The sequence below is a fragment of the Pungitius pungitius genome, chromosome 6 (genome assembly GCF_949316345.1).
Source record: "Pungitius pungitius chromosome 6, fPunPun2.1, whole genome shotgun sequence".
NCBI lineage: Eukaryota > Metazoa > Chordata > Actinopteri > Perciformes > Gasterosteidae > Pungitius > Pungitius pungitius.
In genome coordinates this window covers 6033202-6051697 of record NC_084905.1, presented here as the reverse complement: position 1 = coordinate 6051697, position 18496 = coordinate 6033202, and the positions used below count along the sequence as shown (strand labels likewise).

General features: G+C 46.8%; 1 protein-coding gene across 3 annotated transcripts; it reads left to right on the top strand.

Annotated features, from left to right (window-relative positions):
* The first annotated feature begins 321 nt into the window (after positions 1-321).
* mbtps1 (membrane-bound transcription factor peptidase, site 1) lies at positions 322-16540 on the top strand. Of its 3 annotated transcripts, none has more exons than XM_037451884.2 (24): positions 322-505; positions 1273-1370; positions 2691-3287; positions 3810-4073; positions 5561-5758; positions 5853-5963; positions 6091-6200; positions 6430-6546; positions 6703-6770; positions 7148-7250; positions 7727-7878; positions 8675-8836; positions 8942-9086; positions 9233-9421; positions 9787-9959; positions 10062-10177; positions 10304-10460; positions 11552-11676; positions 11753-11830; positions 11924-12064; positions 12171-12302; positions 12443-12569; positions 13062-13192; positions 15596-16540. In XM_037451884.2, exons 3-24 carry the CDS (start codon positions 3059-3061, stop codon positions 15808-15810), a joined length of 3243 nt encoding a protein of 1080 aa, XP_037307781.2. In that variant the 5' UTR covers positions 322-505; positions 1273-1370; positions 2691-3058; the 3' UTR covers positions 15811-16540. The 3 variants fall into 3 exon arrangements, with proteins under 3 accessions (XP_037307781.2, XP_037307780.2, XP_037307782.2); XM_037451883.2 differs by having other exon boundaries at positions 1269-1370; XM_037451885.2 differs by lacking the exon at positions 1273-1370.
* The last annotated feature ends 1956 nt before the right edge of the window (positions 16541-18496 follow it).

The following is an 18496-nucleotide window of genomic DNA, read 5'->3' as shown; positions in this document are numbered from 1 at the left end:
TCACATTTTAAATTACAGAGTGATTTAAGTATTTCCTGTGCCACTCCTCTTACAGTCTGGGATCCTGACGGTAAACAGCGCCCCCTGCTGGCTGACTGCAGAGTGCGTGTGAAGGCTGAAGCCCCGGTGGGTTGCCAGGTTTTCCCAACGTGAACAACTGTGCTTTTGAAAGTCAAAAGTCACCTTAATGAACAGTTACAATTTAACAATCTACGACAACACTACCGGTGACAAAAGCTGTCCCTCGTGATGTATATTATCTGAAGTGTATCGATGGGCTCACGGTTCTCCATGGTTTAGGAGGATGAGCTAGCCCGACCTGGCATCCCCTCATAACCAGACGTCAGTGGTCTGCGGCTCTAGCGCTCAGTGAGTTTGCTGCTAGCTTTTGTTTCGGTGCACACAAAAAAAACACCTACAAGTACCATTAGCCACCAGGTCTAAATACACTGACAGTGAAGAAAACATACAGATAACTGTGACCTGTGAGAAAGCCTGAAGCTCGGTGAGTATAATCAACACGCAAACCACCAGCAGACTGTAAAAGATGACCATGCTAGTTAGCTGACGCTACACATGTGATAAAATACACGAGCACGTCTTCTTGTTTACGTTATGAGCTCTACTTCAGTTAGCTGCCGTTACGTTGAGCTTCAGCGACATTAGCGACACGTCCATGGCTCGCAAATAACGTTCCTCCACGTAACTCAACATTTAAACTGTCCGCTTCACATGCGCACGAGCCTCCAGCATCACTGTCGCTGCTTGCTTTGTTTATGCCGACAAAGTGGACCCTTCATCTGTGGCTACTTGCTCATTGGTTACTTGGTTATCTCACTGGTAACCTGGTCAGCTGTTTTGTTAGCTCACTGGTTACCTGTTAGCTCATTTGTTACCTTGTTAGCTCATTTGTTACCCTGTTAGCTCAGTGGTTACCTGTTAGCTCATTGGTTACCGGTTAGCTAATTGGTTACCTGGATAGCCCAATGGGTACCGGTTAGCTCATTGTTTACCTGGTTAGCTACCTTTTTATATGATGGAAACTGCTCCATCTACAGCCGATAACTACAACCCTTCTGACTGTGGAGGGGGGGCGGCGGCTTTCTCCCCCCCCACTAATCTATATTTACCCAGATGTGCGATGCCATTTTTGTGTCTTGGTGTGCTGTTGACACAGGTCATTCCAGCCGGTCCTTTACAGCCCTACCCTAAGCAGTGGCGCTATTTTTACAACCGTGTAAGACCCAGTATTTGTATTATTGTCTCAGGCAGACCAGGATCCTGCCCCGGGCCGGAATTAGTGAGAGGGGCCCCCCTCCCTCCTGCCAGCGCACACCTGCCAGGGGCTTCTGATCACACCATCTGCTTGTGTAAGTCCACACCTGCAGAATGAATCCCCTCAGCCGTTGAGGTGGAGCATGTTTATTAGCCGTGTGACTTACAAAGCACCAACAATCCCGATTTAAGCCCTTTTTTTTGATGAATGTAAACTTTTGTTCGAACGCGTTCCAGTATTTCCTCTACAACAATTCAGTTGTGGGACACTGTTACTATTACTTATTGGACACTATTACAACACCATGTGCTTTATTAAAAGACACATCTACTGCTGTTTTGTTGGTCAATAAACCATTGGATCTTTTAAAAGTTCTCTACATAGAGAAGAGAACAACACGTGTTGTCTCCTCGCCTTGTTTTACACATCGGAATGATGCCACTCACTCATTGACGGTTACTTAAACTTGAAAGACCGGCTCGATTGTAGATGAGAACCTGGCACACTAAATATCACACGTGTAGTTAAAAGCCGGTTTGGATATGACAAGTAAACATTTGGGACTGTGCAGAATCTGGACGTGTTGCTACACTGCTAAACACATCAATCCGTGTAGTTTTCTTTTCTTTTGCTCCTTCATAGTAATTATAACAGCTAGATCACTGGCAGTTGGATAACACACATAGGTTACTTAGCGGGTTTGTCAACTTGAATTCGTAAAAAAAACTATTGATGGGAGTGTTTGATTTGTAGTGACAGCCTGACAATAGAGTCACGCCTTTCTGGATAGAATGGAAGACACACACACACACACACACACACACACGGTCAGTTTGTGTGTTTCCTGGACCTCTGAACCAGTGAACAGAATGTTAGTTCTCCATTATCTATTGGTTATAGTTTTGGAGGTCCGCTCATTAGTGACCCCCCCCCCTCTTGCAATAAAGGTTTACTGCTCAACTATAAAATATCCTGCCCTAGAAATTTTGGAATCATCGCCACAGGTTTGATTGTTTCGAGAAGGCTCTATGTGTAAATATATTTCAGATGACTAACGGTTATTACATTGTAAATATTGATTGTTGGCCTCTGGTGTCAGGCTCTAGTCTAAATCCTGGATGTCAGCCATCAGACGTAAATTGTTTTGCAGCGACAGCTTTGAAATGAATAGAGGATTGATTCCATGTGCTGAGGGTCACAAAAAAAATGATTTAGCCATTAATCTGGTCTGAATTTATTCAAGTACGGTACCAGTCAAAAGTTTGGACATGCCTTCTCATTCAGTGGTTCTCAAAACTATGAAGGAACACCTATGGAATTATGTGTTAAACAAAGAAACCCTCCACGACTCTTCAAAGTAGCCTCCTTTTGCTAAAATGTTAACAATCTTACAAAGTTGTTCTTTTCCTTACAGATTAAAGCCAGACGAACCGCAGTGGAACTACATCGACGCAGCACCAGCCTCCACCCACGCGCCCACCACTTTCCTCCCAACCATCACCGCTGCTGTCCCTGGTTGCCTCCTCCGGGTCTCAACATGGCGACCATGTTCCTACTCTGGCTGCGCCACTGACCTCCACCCTGGGCCACCGCCATGGAGAGAAAACGCCGAAAGAAATTCATCTAGCTGCTCAGGCCTTTTGCAGTATGGACAGTGTTGGATCTGTGGACCTGATAATGCTCCGTGCCAACCCTTGACCCCCCAACCAGGTTTTCTGCCGCTCCGTTTTCATCGGACACGGCCCAGCTGCTGCCCGAGTACCAAAAGGTCGGGTCAAGCTGATGGTTCGCGTTACTTCGCAACTCAAAATGCTCACGCCTGCAGCGTGGGCATCCGTGCTTTGTGGGCTGCTGCTGGGCTTTCCGCCTCTAGTGGGTATGGAGCCAATGGGAGGGGCCAAATTGGACCCTGACCACGCCCCTAGCGTAGAGCCCCTCCCCTCCTCGTCCGGATCCAACTGCTCCGATTTAACCCTCAAGCTGGAGTTCTCCACTAAGGTGGTGGAACATGGTAAGAAGAAATAGTTACTTCCCTCACAACTGCTCGTAGGTGATCAAAGCGCTGGAGGAGGAAGAGGTTCTTACATCAGCAGGGCAAAGAAGCCTTTTTGTGTCATTTGTGGCTCATTCAGTCTTTCAATAATAAATGTTTTCACTCACACCACAATAATGCAGCGATGCATACAAAGACAAAACATGACTCGACAGAAAAGTTAGATATTGCCACAGTAACAGAAAGTCACTTTTGTAAAGTGAATCAATAGATGTTTTTGTTGTTTGTTCAATCAATCATCCCTCTGAGGGATTTAGGAAAGTGATCCCTCACATTATAGTTCCTTCCATAAGACATTTTCTGCAGTATTCCTCTCCCTCGAGTGATGCTCAGGCCCACAGCAGCTCTGGATCCCAGCCAGCGAAGAGCTGGATTCTGCTTTAATTGGCCTCTGTGCCCAATTAAACGTTGCTTGAACACACTTTGCCGATTCGCCCGTCTGCTTTTCAAAAAACCTTTGTGCCCTCTCCTCCTCCCCAGAGTACATCATCGGCTTCACGGGGTACTTCTCGGCCAAAGCTCGCAGCCTGTACATCAGCAGCGCCCTGCGGAACGCCGCGGACGCCGCGCTGGAGTGGCGCATCGTCCCGAGGCAGAACCCGGCCTCCGACTTCCCCAGCGACTTTGAGCTGGTCCACATCCGCCAGGCCTCGCCCGGCAGCCTGCTGACCTTGGAGGACCACCCTTACATCAAGAGGGTGACGCCGCAGCGCAAAGTGTTCCGCATGCTCAAGTACACGCCCTGTGAGTCCGTCAGCGCGGCGCCTTACTGTAGGAAAACACTGAGAAATCTGAGAGGATGAAAACGATTATTCTGTGAGTCTGCTACGGGCCTCTGAATGTCTCGTTGTCCGCCGAGTCAGAGGACGCATCGCTCTCCCTCCGCTGGAAAGATTGTGTGTCACAATGTGTTGACAAGTACACGCCAACTTGTGTGTGTGTGTGTGTTGGGGGATGGGAGGACGAACAGAGATGGTCTGTTTGCGGGAGGGAGTCAGCGTGGTGGGTCTTTCCTGGGGGGGGCAGCCTGTGCTCGGCCCTGGATGAAAGTCTTCAGTGTGTCCTCAGACCTCAACTAAACAAGATGGGAATTTAGTGAGCAGAGTTTTTGATATATTAACATTTTCTCATGTTGGTTTTAATTGGATGACTTTGTTTATGTCTTTCAAAATGCTTCAAGCGTTCAAAGTTCAGCTCAGGACATTATCGGTTATTCTTCAACCTTTCATCTTCTGGACAGCCTCAGTTTTGTTCAATTTTTATAAATACCATTCAGGGAAGTAACGTACAAACTTCTCTTCCCGCTTGTTTATGTGGAAGCTGTTCTTTTAAACTTTAAGCTCTTCACGTCACGGTACATTGATTCACTGGATTCATAGCTGTCTCTGCTTTACTGTTGAACGTTAGTTATTTCTAACTTTGGACAGAATGTTCAGCTGGGACACTCACTGATGAAACACTCAAACGCCGACTGGTGTAAACCTGCCAATATTCATTCTCCAAAAAAAACCTAAAAAAACTTTAAATGCAAATGAAATGAGCGAAAAAAAGAAAACGTTTTTTAAGTAATGTTATAACGGGAGTAAGGACTGTGAGGTGTCCCACACAAACAAAGGACACGCCTCAGTTTGCCAAGTGACAGGATCGCTAACAGCCGTGAATAATGTTTAAAAGTGAGCCTAAAGCACAGCGCGTAAACCAGCGGTTGGCTTATTAAGCTCAAGTGTGTGAGTTCATTCTGAACAGCAGACTGTCGGAAAGGAAAAAATAGAGCAGGTTCAAAAAGAGTCCGTGTTGGATCAGATCGCTCTAGTTAAGACCTCAACCTGGTTACGGAGTGGAAAACTTAGAGAGTAGAGTATATGGCAATGTGCACAAAGTGAGCTAATTATTTCGATAAATAAAAAGATAAGCGGGGAGACCCGGCACATAATTCCTACTTCCCTGAAGGCCTCATGGACATCTATTGTGTCAGATTGTCTCCATGAAGCTGCTCACAGACAAAAGACAGAAGCAGGGAGAGAGACGGAAAACAGAACAAGGGGTGAAGTAATTATCCCAACACAAGGGGTGTGGAAGCAGTAATGGAACAATTCATTTTATAATGACATCCCTCAATTGTTGTTTTTGTCTATTGAAATCATTGCATCTTTTGCATTGTTGAAATGTGGACATTTTAACCCGACCTTTGCCTTTTTAACACGGCTGCTTGCGTTTTCCTCCCCCCGCAGCGCCCGAACCCGCAGCTCCCTGCAACGCCACCCGCTCGTGGCAGTCGTCCCGCCCCTTCCGACGGACCAGCCTGTCGCTGGGCACGGGCTTCTGGCACGCCACCGGCCGCCACTCCAGCCGGCGCCTGCTGCGGGCCATTCCCCGCCACGTCGCCCAGATCCTGCAGGCGGACGTACTCTGGCAGATGGGACACACCGGTCAGAACTCGCACCATGTTGACTTTCCTCATATAGGGTTACTGGGGGGGAAAACATCAGCCTCAAAATGTATTTCTCTTTTTTTTGTGTACAGGTTCCGGCGTGAAGGTGGCGGTGTTTGATACGGGCCTGAGCGAGAAGCACCCGCATTTTAAGAACGTAAAGGAGAGGACCAACTGGACTAATGAAAAAACCCTGGATGATGGTGAGGAGGGAAAAACTTGGCGATGCTGATTATTTTGCTGATGATGGTTACAAGTAGACTGGTACTAGGCTCAAAGAGTGTGCATGTGTTAGATGGTTGGATCCTGATCCGTGACCCTGCTCTCCAGGTCTGGGCCACGGTACATTTGTAGCAGGAGTGATCGCCAGTATGAGGGAGTGTCAGGGCTTCGCCCCCGACTCCGAGCTGCACATCTTCAGAGTGTTCACCAACAACCAGGTACTCGCCGCAACGCACAAATAGTCCTCACGCTGTGTTTTGAAATATTACATTTTAAAGAAATATGAATGAAAAGTGTATTAAAGTGCAATGAGATGCCTTTGCTGAAAAGGATGACAGTCTGGAAGGAATAGTCTATATTTTGGCCACCATAGTAAGCATTGTGCACAAGCCAAAGCTGTGTCAATGATGAATCAACATCAGATCACAGTCTCTCCCTTCCTCCCAGGTGTCGTACACATCGTGGTTCCTGGACGCTTTCAACTATGCCATCCTGAAGAAGATTGATGTTCTTAATCTCAGCATCGGGGGGCCTGACTTCATGGACCACCCCTTTGTTGATAAGGTAAAAGAGACCACTTCTAATCCATGAGCAAATTCCACCTATACTATGCCCTCTATATGTCACCTTATTGCACTTCAAGGAAAGAAATTGGTATTAAATGTAACTCGTTCATAAGAATTACATATTTTACCCCAACCAATGTTTTTTGATTGACAGGTGTGGGAGCTCACTGCCAACAAAGTAATCATGGTGTCTGCTATTGGCAACGATGGGCCTCTATATGGGTATGCTAATCTTAATTATAACTCTTTATCCTAAAATACTGTTGTCTTTAATAATTAATAATAATAAAAGTTACTCACTAAATGTTCGTGGGACAATCAGTTCAAAAGGATATTTTCCTCTTTTTTTTTTATATTGTCAGTTTTTTTTCTGCTGTTGGATAATAAACACCTGGTCAATTTGCATAAGAACACATACTTACTTCGACCCCCCCTAATTATCCAAATAGGCCCCGACTGTGTTTTATGGCCCTGCTGAACATCTGCTGACTCTTCCGTCTGTGAAAGACCATTTAAACGTTAAATGTTGGACCGGGTGCAGTGAACCTTCACGTTTTTTAGTCCTGTACATGAATCCAACTAAAGTTTCTCTCTCACAGCACCCTGAACAACCCGGCTGACCAGATGGACGTGATCGGGGTCGGAGGGATCGACTTTGAGGACAACATCGCTCGGTTTTCCTCCAGAGGCATGACCACCTGGGTGAGTGACTTCAGGGAGCGCGCACACACACACACACACACACACACACACACACACACACCCCCCTGGGTGTCCCACACAGACATCTTCCCTTTGCTTTATAAGCTAGTCCACTCATGAGCTCTCACCCGTATCCCATCATTTTTTATTTTTCCAGTCCGATCCTAAAGCATCTGATTGAGACGTTCTCTGATCCAGTTGGTCAGCCAGCCATGACGAGGCCAGGAGCAGACAGTAGTTCCCTCCCCCACTGAGCTCTCCAATCTAAATACATCAGAAACATTTCAAAATGCCTTTTTTTTTAAAGCAGTCATCTTTGCTCCATCTTCTTGCCCTCACACACTCTTTTTTTTTTTTTTTTGAGTGATTGTATAACTTTCTGCTCAGCTCTTTTTCTCTGTGTTGACGTTGTGTGGTGTGAGCGCTTCACAGTGCCTCTAAATTGCCCCTCATGGTGATCCGCGTCCCGTCTTTAGGAGCTGCCCGGGGGCTACGGCAGGGTGAAACCCGACATCGTCACCTACGGCTCGGGCGTTCGGGGGTCTGGGATGAAGGAGGGCTGTCGCTCCCTGTCTGGCACCAGCGTGGCGTCCCCCGTGGTGGCGGGAGCCGTGACTCTCCTGGCCAGGTCAGTGTGGTTAAGATGTTGCCATCTAGTGACGGGCGTTTGATGTTTTCTCAAATGGCCACACTTAGAACTCTGTTGTGTTCAGTTTAAGTTGTTACCGGTATTGGTGTCCGATTTGATTCTTGTTTTCATGGCTAATAGCTGTTATGGGGATTTATCCGAGTGACTTTAGTAGTCTTTTTTGGGGAATTTTCCTCATTTTCATCAGCACAATTGGTTAATGACAATAAGCCTGCAGAACTCCACCATCCACATTTGAATGAATGTGATGACCGGCAGATGGCAGCTCTCTGCGCTCCCATGAGGATTGTTCCAACTCAAATGCGGAAACGCATGAAATGGCGATTGTCTTTGTCTTCACTGTAAGCTGTGGCTTACATGAAGTTGTCAGTTTTCTGAGGCTCCTCTACGCAGCCAATGTCCAAGTGATGGTGCTGCTTTCCTGTAGGCGTTCCAAACACATCTAAAGCCTGATGCGGTGTAATGAGGCCTTCTGCTGAACATGAGCAAGCAGTGAAATGAGTCCCAGGGGAAGAAGGGTGTTGGTCCCGCCTCGACATTGGTGAAAGCCCTCTTGTTACACAGCTGTCACTGAGCTCATTTTGTTGAAAATGAATATCACACCACCCTCCATGAGGACAACCATCTATTCCTTTCTCCCCCGGGAGAATGACACACACACACACAGATGCCGACGGATCCCTCCTCTTCCCTCTGGCACTTTTGAGTACAATAAATCTGTGGAACCTGATAAACACTCTGAAACTGACCCAGGCTCTCCTCCTCTGTCCTGCAGCACTGTCCTGAACAGGGAGCTGGTGAACCCGGCCTCCATGAAGCAGGCTCTCATCGCCTCGGCCCGCCGGCTGCCCGGGGTCAACATGTTCGAGCAGGGCCACGGGAAGCTGGACCTGATCCGAGCCTACCAGATCCTCAACAGCTACAAGCCTCAGGCCAGGTGAGGATTTCATGCCATTTTGTGAGAAAATGGCACAATACACTTATCATTGTTATCATTATCTTGTATCTTATCCTCTCTTCTACGGTCCTCGTCTCCCGCCAGCCTTTCTCCCAGCTACATCGACCTGACAGAGTCTCCGTACATGTGGCCTTACTGCTCTCAGCCCATCTACTACGGAGGGATGCCCACCATCGTCAACGTGACCATTCTCAACGGAATGGGTGTCACCGGCAGGATCGTAGACAAGGTGAGCGCACAGAAACTCCACGGGTCAACAGGCATATCCCGACAGACTTAACATCATTTCCTCGAGTTCGGTGAGGCTCTGCGCCTCACGCCTGACAACCCGTTCGCCTCTGAAGTTTGCTGCCTCTCTCGCTCTCTCCCGCTCAGCCCGTGTGGCAGCCCTACCTCCCTCAGAACGGCGACCACATCGACGTGGCCGTCTCCTACGCGCCCGTGCTGTGGCCGTGGGCCGGCTATTTGGCCGTGTCCATCTCCGTGGCCAAGAAGGCGGCGTCGTGGGAAGGCGTCGCCCAAGGCCACGTGATGGTCACGGTGGCCTCGCCCGCAGAGAACGACGTGAGTCACCGCGGCAACACCACACCTTGGCTTTGTTTCTCGGTCGTGTCAAGTGTGCAATGCTGCTCACGAATGACTTCTTTTCTTTTTGTTTATCTAGTTAAACCATGTATCTATTACTAGTAGCTAAGTCATTTTCAAGCTTTACTGTATCTTATTCAGGTTCTGAGGAAGATGCACTGTGATATCAGCCTATTAGCTGGTTATTATGGATGCACTCAAAACCAGTATGTTGTTTTAATCAAATCACAATTCCAATTTTGGGGGGGAAATTAATCGACCTGCAACTGCACGACTTCGTCTGTGATTCAGTGCTCCTCTCCAGTTACAACCCATCCGTCCTCCTGACCTTTGTCCCCTTGCAGTCCGAGGCGGGCGGCGAGCTGACGTCCACAGTCAAACTTCCCATCAAGGTGAAGATCGTGCCAACCCCTCCACGCAGCAAGAGGGTGCTGTGGGACCAGTACCACAACCTGCGCTACCCGCCCGGCTACTTCCCCCGAGACAACCTCCGCATGAAGAACGACCCACTAGACTGGTGTGTGTGTGTGGGGGGGGGGGTTGGGTTTGTGTGCCTTTGTCTTCAACTGCACTTTAGTTGTTTTGTTGTTTTAAACACGTGATTGTTTTAATTGTCCAGGAATGGAGACCACATCCACACTAACTTCAAGGACATGTACCAGCACCTGAGGAGTATGGGATACTTTGTTGAGGTGCTCGGAGCGCCAATCACCTGCTTCGATGCCAGCCAGTACGGTGAGAGCAGAGGGACTAAAATCACTCAGCAGTATTAGAAGAATACAGCTCCAGGCCCTTTTTCTTCTGTGCAGTTGAGCAACGGATTACAAGCTAATGGGTTTGTTTGCTGTCATTTCCCCACAGGCACTTTGCTGATGGTGGACAGCGAGGAGGAGTATTTCCCCGAAGAGATCACCAAGCTGAGGCGAGACATCGACAACGGCCTGTCGCTCATTGTCTTCAGCGACTGGTACAACACGTCGGTCATGAGGAAGGTCAAGTTCTATGACGAAAACACCAGGTATTTCCCCGTCTTTGGCAAAAACTGTTAAAAACGGCTGTTTACAAAAGAAAAACCAAAAAAAGCCATCTATGGAGACAGGGATTGTTCACATCACTGTGACTTTTGTGTCTCAAAATCCTCTCGCTTTGTCCGATCTTGCATTGCCACGTAGCAATTTCTGACAAGTTATACATTTAAAACAAATAATGAGGCTCTTTTTCTCACTCTTATTCCTTTGAAAATATGCGCTCCACCTCCTTCTTGTGACATTTCAATGATTAAACAGCGATTACTTTAAGCTCCTGCTCTCCAGCAGCTCGTCCACGTCGCGGCGAGATGAACGGCGCTGTGTGGTTAACGGCTTCTGTCTCTGCAGCGATGGACTCGCTGTGTGAAAGACGTGATTCATCACCGCGTCGTAGGCTTGGAGCTGCTCATGCAGACCTAGAAATGACTAAGAACTCCTGGCTGCTCCTGGCGTCCATATCACACCGCAGCTGTTTCACGTCATCCACAAGATTATACAAGTTAAATATTGTCTCTGTGGCTTTAAAATATTATGTGGAGTAATTCGTTTTGTAATTGGATGCCAGCGGTTCATTTTCAGATTAGTGCATTCACCGCTGCGTCTTTTGGATCGATCGAACTAGATGAAGAAAACAAAATTCTGAACTCAGCGTTTTCGTTTAACGAGCGCGCTGTTATCGTCGCCTCGTCTCCCTTATTGTCCTTGTGGTTTTTTATTTTGTCCATTTTTATCCCAAATAATCGGCAGTTATTTTGAGCCAGGTTGTATTTTATTTTTATTTATTCATGGGGAAATTCATGTGGATTTTTACTTTCTTTAACTAAGCAATGTCTACTCATTTGTAATTATTAATTATGTAATTGATTTTTAGTTATTCATAGGTATGTTATTCATTATTAAAATAATACATTTTAACCAGCAACTGTAGAATCCCAGTAGATCCAATGCACTTCCATCGCTATAGAAAGTATCAGAGCCCCATCCTCGCTGATGTAGCGCGAACCAGCATCAGCCCAACAATGCTGCTGACTTGGGTAGATTTCTATATTGGGTACTTTGGTTTTCTTGATGTAACCTGCAGGCAGTGGTGGATGCCAGACACAGGGGGCGCTAACGTACCGGCGCTGAACGACCTGATCTCCGTGTGGGGGATGGCTTTCAGTGACGGGCTGTACGAGGGAGACTTCACCTTGGCCGATCATGACAGTAAGACGCACACAAACACACACACACACACCGAGTTCCTGATTGCAGCATTCCTCATGCCACCTCTGTTTCTCAGTGTACTACGCCTCAGGCTGCAGCATCGCCCGTTTCCCAGAAGACGGGATCGTGATTGCCAAGAACCTCAAGGACCAAGGTACCCGCACCGCTCTTGAAGTCTATAGCCGAGCTGACCTTAGCGTGTTTAGTTCACATATAACACCACGGTGCGTGTGTGCTGTTTTCACAGGTCTGGAAGTGTTAAAGCAGGAGACGGCCGTAGTGGAGGGAGTTCCCATCCTCGGACTGTACCAAACACCGTCTGACGGGGGAGGTCGCATAGCCCTGTACGGTGATTCTAACTGTATCGACGACAGCCACCGACAGAAAGGTGACGTCTCCTCTGCCGTCGGACGCGTGTGATGTTGATACTCCGACCCGAGGCACAGCTGAGCCGATGGAGATGTCATAACATTTGTTCTGTATTGATCTCTCAGACTGTTTCTGGCTGCTGGACGCTCTCCTTCAGTACACTTCCTACAGCATGACCCCTCCCAGCCTCAGCCACTCCCACAGCAGAGTGGCACCACCCACGGGCGCCGAGCGCCCACTGCCGCAGAGGCTTGAGGGTGAGGAAGGAAATGAAACGCGATATTGTCAAAGATGACGCTATGGTTTCCTTTTGTTAGCACCTGATATTCAGTATTCTCGTGAACCTTGCTGTCATTATTATTCTCATTCAGATATGTATTTTTATCAATTTTTGCAGGCAACCATCTTTACCGCTACTCCAAAGTTCTAGAAGCTCACCTAGGAGACCCTAAGCCCCGCCCACTACCGGCCTGCCCTCACCTGTCTTGGGCAAAGCCACAGCCACTCAATGAGACAGCACCCAGGTAGATGGGATGGAGCATTGAAGCGCAGCGTTCTCTTTTCATTGGAGCTATATGCGTCCGGACAAATAATCATTTCATTTCTCAGGCGGCTTTCCTCTGATTATTCAGAAAGACGTTCTAATGTTTGCACCATTTCATATTTTCCTACATTAAATTGAGTTATCGTGTTTGTGCGCTCTATCGTGAATCAAGGTGAAGTCCCTCTTTTTAAATCCTCCAGATGTGAATGACCAGCCACCCCAGGTGCTTTTGGTAGCAATGTTTTAGATTTTCCGTCCCGTTGCGATTGGCCTCGCAGGTTCTTCCAGCTCACACCGCTGTGAAGCAATATCTCTTAAGTCTCCTCTTAGCCGTCAGCAGTTGGAATCAAAGTAAAAGTAAATCATCCTCCTCTAGTTAAGCCTCAGTTTGGTGATGGGCGTAAACAAGAATCCATTTCACTGTCTCCCACCTCTCACCTCGTTTCTTTCTCCCCTCTGTCTTTGCTCTCAGTAACCTGTGGAAGCACCAGAAGCTTCTGTCGGTGGATCTGGACAAAGTGGCTCTACCTAACATGAGGGCTTACCGTCCCCAAGTCAGACCTCTGTCTCCTGGGGAGAGCGGCGCCTGGGACATCCCAGGAGGTAACACATTAGTTTAATTCATTATTATTATTATTCGTTTTTACCCAGGATTCGTTTTAGCGCTTTCTTTATTCTTTTTACCAAACTTATCAGAAGCATTTGTAATTTTATAGTATTAATATATATATATATATATATACACTCACCGGCCACTTTATTAGGTACCCCATGCTAGTAACGGGTTGGACCCCCTTTTGCCTTCAGAACTGCCTCAATTCTTCGTGGCATAGATTCAACAAGGTGCTGGAAGCATTCCTCAGGGAGTTTGGTCCATATTGACATGATGGCATCACACAGTTGCCGCAGATTTGTCGGCTGCACATCCATGATGCGAATCTCCCGTTCCACCACATCCCAAAGATGCTCTATTGGATTGAGATCTGGTGATTGTGGAGGCCATTTGAGTACAGCGAACTCATTGTCATGTTCAAGAAACCAGTCTGAGATGATTCCAGCTTTATGACATGGCGCATTATCCTGCTGAAAGTAGCCATCAGAAGTTGGGTACATTGTGGTCATAAAGGGATGGACATGGTCAGCAACAATACTCAGGTAGGCTGTGGCGTTGCAACGATGCTCAATTGGTACCAAGGGGCCCAAAGAGTGCCAAGAAAATATTCCCCACACCATGACACCACCACCACCACCAGCCTGCACCGTTGATACAAGGCAGGATAGATCCATGCTTTCATGTTGTAGACGCCAATTTCTGACCCTACCATCCGAATGTCGCAGCAGAAATCGAGACTCATCAGACCAGGCAATGTTTTTCCAATCTTCTATTGTCCAATTTCGATGAGCTTGTGCAAATTGTAGCCTCAGTATCCTGTTCTTAGCTGAAAGGAGTGGCACCCGGTGTGGTCTTCTGCTGCTGTAGCCCATCTGCCTCAAAGTTCGACGTACTGTGCGTTCAGAGATGCTCTTATGCCCACCTTGGTTGTAACGGGTGGTTATTTGAGTCACTGTTGCCCTTCTATCAGCTCGAACCAGTCTGGCCATTCTCCTCTGACCTCTGGCATCAACAAGGCATTTCCGCCCACAGAACTGCCGCTCACTGGATGTTTTTTCTTTTTCGGACCATTCTCTGTAAACCCTAGAGATGGTTGTGCGTGAAAATCCCAGTAGATTAGCAGTTTCTGAAATACTCAGACCAGCCCTTCTGGCACCAACAATCATGCCACGTTCAAAGTCACTCAAATCACCTTTCTTCCCCATACTGATGCTTGGTTTGAACTGCAGGAGATTGTCTTGACAATGTCTACATGCCTAAATGCACTGAGTTGCCGCCATGTGATTGGCTGCTTAGAAATTAAGTGTTAACGAGCAGTTGGACAGGTGTACCTAATAAAGTGGCCGGTGAGTGTATAATCTATATGTTAAATTTGATAACTGCTAATTATTCAAGTGTGTGGTTATTATTAATGTGAGAAAGGATTATCCTATTAACCATAATGAAAAGGGCGACTGCAGTCGCTGAGAGTGAAGATGGTGAATAAGAATGAATGAATTTCATTTATTCACACAATACCACTTGAAACATAATACAACTGGGGGGGGTACAAGATTAATTGGGTCGGGTGAATGGGTCCCCCAAAGAAGCTAAAGCTTATGGGTGGGGGCCCATGATTCAATTAAAAGTGGTAGCACAAAACTGTAAAGTACACAATTACCACAAATTCTAATGACTAGTTGCTCACGAGAGACACACCAGTACTTACAAAACATAGCATACGCATACAATCATACATCCCAGTAGTCCATGAAAAAAACAGTTCTATATTAGATGTAGGTTGATAAGAAATATAAGAAAATAAATATAAAGTTGGAGATATAGGGCAACACCTTGGGGCCATCATCAATCCCGTTCCAAATTTGCGGCCCCCTACAGGCCACACTCGTACTAGCACGCACACGTCGGCCTTTTCCTGATATACGTGGTTTGATTCTCGTATGATAAGTGTGCTGGGGGCTGGTGATAGGAACAAGACTACTCAATCTAGAGTTCAGCCGTTGACAATTTGGAACACAAGGCAAGCATTATGGTATGTGTTAAGCTCAGTCAGTCTTAGTAACTCAAAATAAAGGTTTAGTGGGGGAATTTATCTCTGACCAGGACAGAGCCCGTATGACTTTCTTTTGCAAGGATATACGTTTTCTGAGATGGCTGGTGAAAGTGTTGCACCATATCACATTGCAATAGTTAAGGTGTGGTTCGAAGAGAGTTTTATATAAAGTGAGAAGTGCAGACCGAGGTAGAAAATGTCTTATCTTATAAAACAAGCCAACATACTTAGACAATTTATTTACAAGATAGTCGATATGACATTTAGAGCCAAGAGAGTCGTCAATGAGGACCCCCAGGAATCGCGTCCCTATTTGACCTGCGACCTTAACGCCCTCTAGGGATAATGCCTGGTCGCTACAACCAAGAGGTGGGCCAGACCATCCCCGTGTTCGCCTTCCTGGGAGCGATGGTCGTCCTGTCGTTTTTCGTGGTCCAGCTGACGAAGAGCAAGAGCAAACCCAAGCGCAGGAAGCCGCGCATCAAACGGCCCACGTACCTCCAGCAGCAGCAGCAGCAGCCCGCGGCCACGACGGGGAAGAACCCTGCAGTTTGACCGCAGACGGCTGCTGGGGGGGGGGGGGGGGGGGGGGGCGGCGGCTTCAGCTCCTGGAAAAAACTGAGATGCTGTCAGACAAGACAACTTGTGAGGAGTAGCGTCGGCGTGGAACCACGCGGGCTCACTGCTCTGATGCCTGCCGGGCTCTGGGAACCCGGGTCTGCCGAAGGCCGGTGTGTGTATTTTCGAACTAATGAACAGTATTACACATTGATGATGTAAAACACACAGGAAACCCCTCGAGACAGACTCGTTGTCTACATTTCCCGCTCTTTTCTTTGACCAAACAGTTTTCTTTATCAATGAAAGTGTGTCCTCGTTTTTATATTTATTGAATCTGTTCGTACCCCTAACACACATCCTCGTGAGGACAAGATATGTACTCATGTAAAACATACTGTATGCACTTTGAGTTGGCATACACACACACACACACACACACACACACACGGAGTAACATCCAGCGCACACCGAATGCCACCATGCACACACTTCAAACATGAGGGCCGTTGGAGGATCCAAGTCGTCTTCTCTTACGTCAACATCCACTATTTTGTATGACCTGCTCATATCTGTTTGAAATCAGTCTTGTTTTTTATATTTTCTATAATGAATGAACTCTGGCCAGGAATTCTGTGGGTGTCCTCCTTCATGATCTAATGGTCAAAAAAGTAGCATTGACAGACCTGTTCAAATATATCATCAATTAAAAAGCATTATAAAAGTGCTTGTATTTTGTGTGTGTGTGAGCTAAGAACCCTTTAATATCTCAAGGAACCATCAAATTCCTAAAATGGTTCTTTAGAAGGTGATGGTTCTTTGTAGAAACACAATGCCCTTTAAAGAGCCTTTTTTTCTGTGTGGATTGTTTTTTTGTTTTTTTTTGAGAGAATTGATCCGCGACCTTTTCCCTTTACAGACTTAAGTAGCCTTTTGAAAGATTAATCACCATTTTTTCAACGACTACATCGAGCCGTTTAGCGACAAACAGCCCTTTTTCCAAGGCCTTCCACCAGTCTTTGTAACGATGTACCGCGGAGAGCCGGAGCTGGCGCTTCACTGCTCAGACGTCCACTGACTGGGTCCAAGGTGAAAATTGCACTTTCTCGCGCCAACAATGCACTGCACCCCCTGAGAAGGCATGTGAGCGACCTCGATGCCTTACAGAGGGACTCCGACATTGCAAAGGCCAACTGGTGCCGCCAGTTACGAGAGCAACGGGAAAAGCCCTTCGAAGAACTGGATTGCCAACGTCAGTCCGTGGAGTCTGTTTCTCTCCAACAAGGTTTCTCTACAAGAGGAGCTGCGCCAACAACCACCTGTTGGATGCAGAAAGTGCTGAGGAGAACGAAAGGGGATTCTCTAGCAAAAGAGCCAAGAGAAGACCCACCACGAGAGGGTCACTGGCAGTGAGTTGTGCCTGATCCCAACGATCCGACAGACGGAGGATACCGTCGCCGAGAGCCAACATTCACAGGACGAAAAAAACAGTCCTTGAGAACGTGTGCCTGGACCTTAAAAAGAAAAACGAAAAAGAGAGGCTTTTTTGGGGGACCGAGACAGACGTGGAGAAGGGGTTGTATTCTCCTACAAGCCAGGGAGACTGGACACCAGTGAGAACATCTTCCTCTCCCCCCCCTGTCAGGATTGGCATCCCCCTAAATGGACCCGCCTCCTCATTCATTTGTAAATACAATGTTTTGTTTTTTTTCTAAACTTTATTCCCCTGAGAGTAGCACAGCACAGTTGATAAGGAATGTATCTTTTTGTAATTCATTTTATGTAGCCCAAAATGACAAATTTGGTGGTTTTACAGTCTGTACACATGTGACATCCTCTGACCCGAAACCCTCAGCACTGGGAAACAAAGGGAAGAAACCTTAGGGAGGCCGTCAGAGGAGGGATCCCTCTCCCGGGATGAACAGACTGCAATGGATGTCATGTGTACAGAATGAACAATGCAAACGATGTATAATACATTCAATCCCTATAACAGAAATGATTCAAACAATTGGGAGGAGTGAGGCAGGTGAACAGCAGGGCCACTGCAGGGGCAACCACCACCAGATAGAAGCACCATCCACAGAAGCCTCTGTGGGGAAGGAAAGGGTAACGTTGGTTTAGGAGTCATCATGACTTATGATGACAATAATAGTAATCATCGGTTTCATCCTCTTCCTTCTTTGGTAATGCAAGGCTTTGGAAATAACGATGAAGGGTTTCTTTGTTTGCGTGTGACCCTGAATCTGGTCATTTGGCCTGTGATTGGATAACCTTCCACAGCCAGTTAGACGCATCAATGGATGCAATATTGTCTTTATCATCATATTTTCTAAAAGCGTATTAACAAAATATCATTTAACATATCATAAAACTAATACCACAAAAATAGCATTATGCTTGATATTTCTAATTTCGTAGAACGTAACATTTAACTAATATAACAAACATGGCATCGCGCTTCGATTATATAACCTATCATATACAGTGTATTCCCATTATATCCCTCGGCGCGCCCCCACGCCTCCTTCCGGTCCATTTGCCCGCCCCAAGTTTGAAACCTAGGCAAAACACTGATATGACATAATATAGTAGAACTAATATAGCAGACATGGGATTATGCTTCATATTTCTAATTTCATATAACATAGTATCATAGACTAATATCAAACATAGCACAATA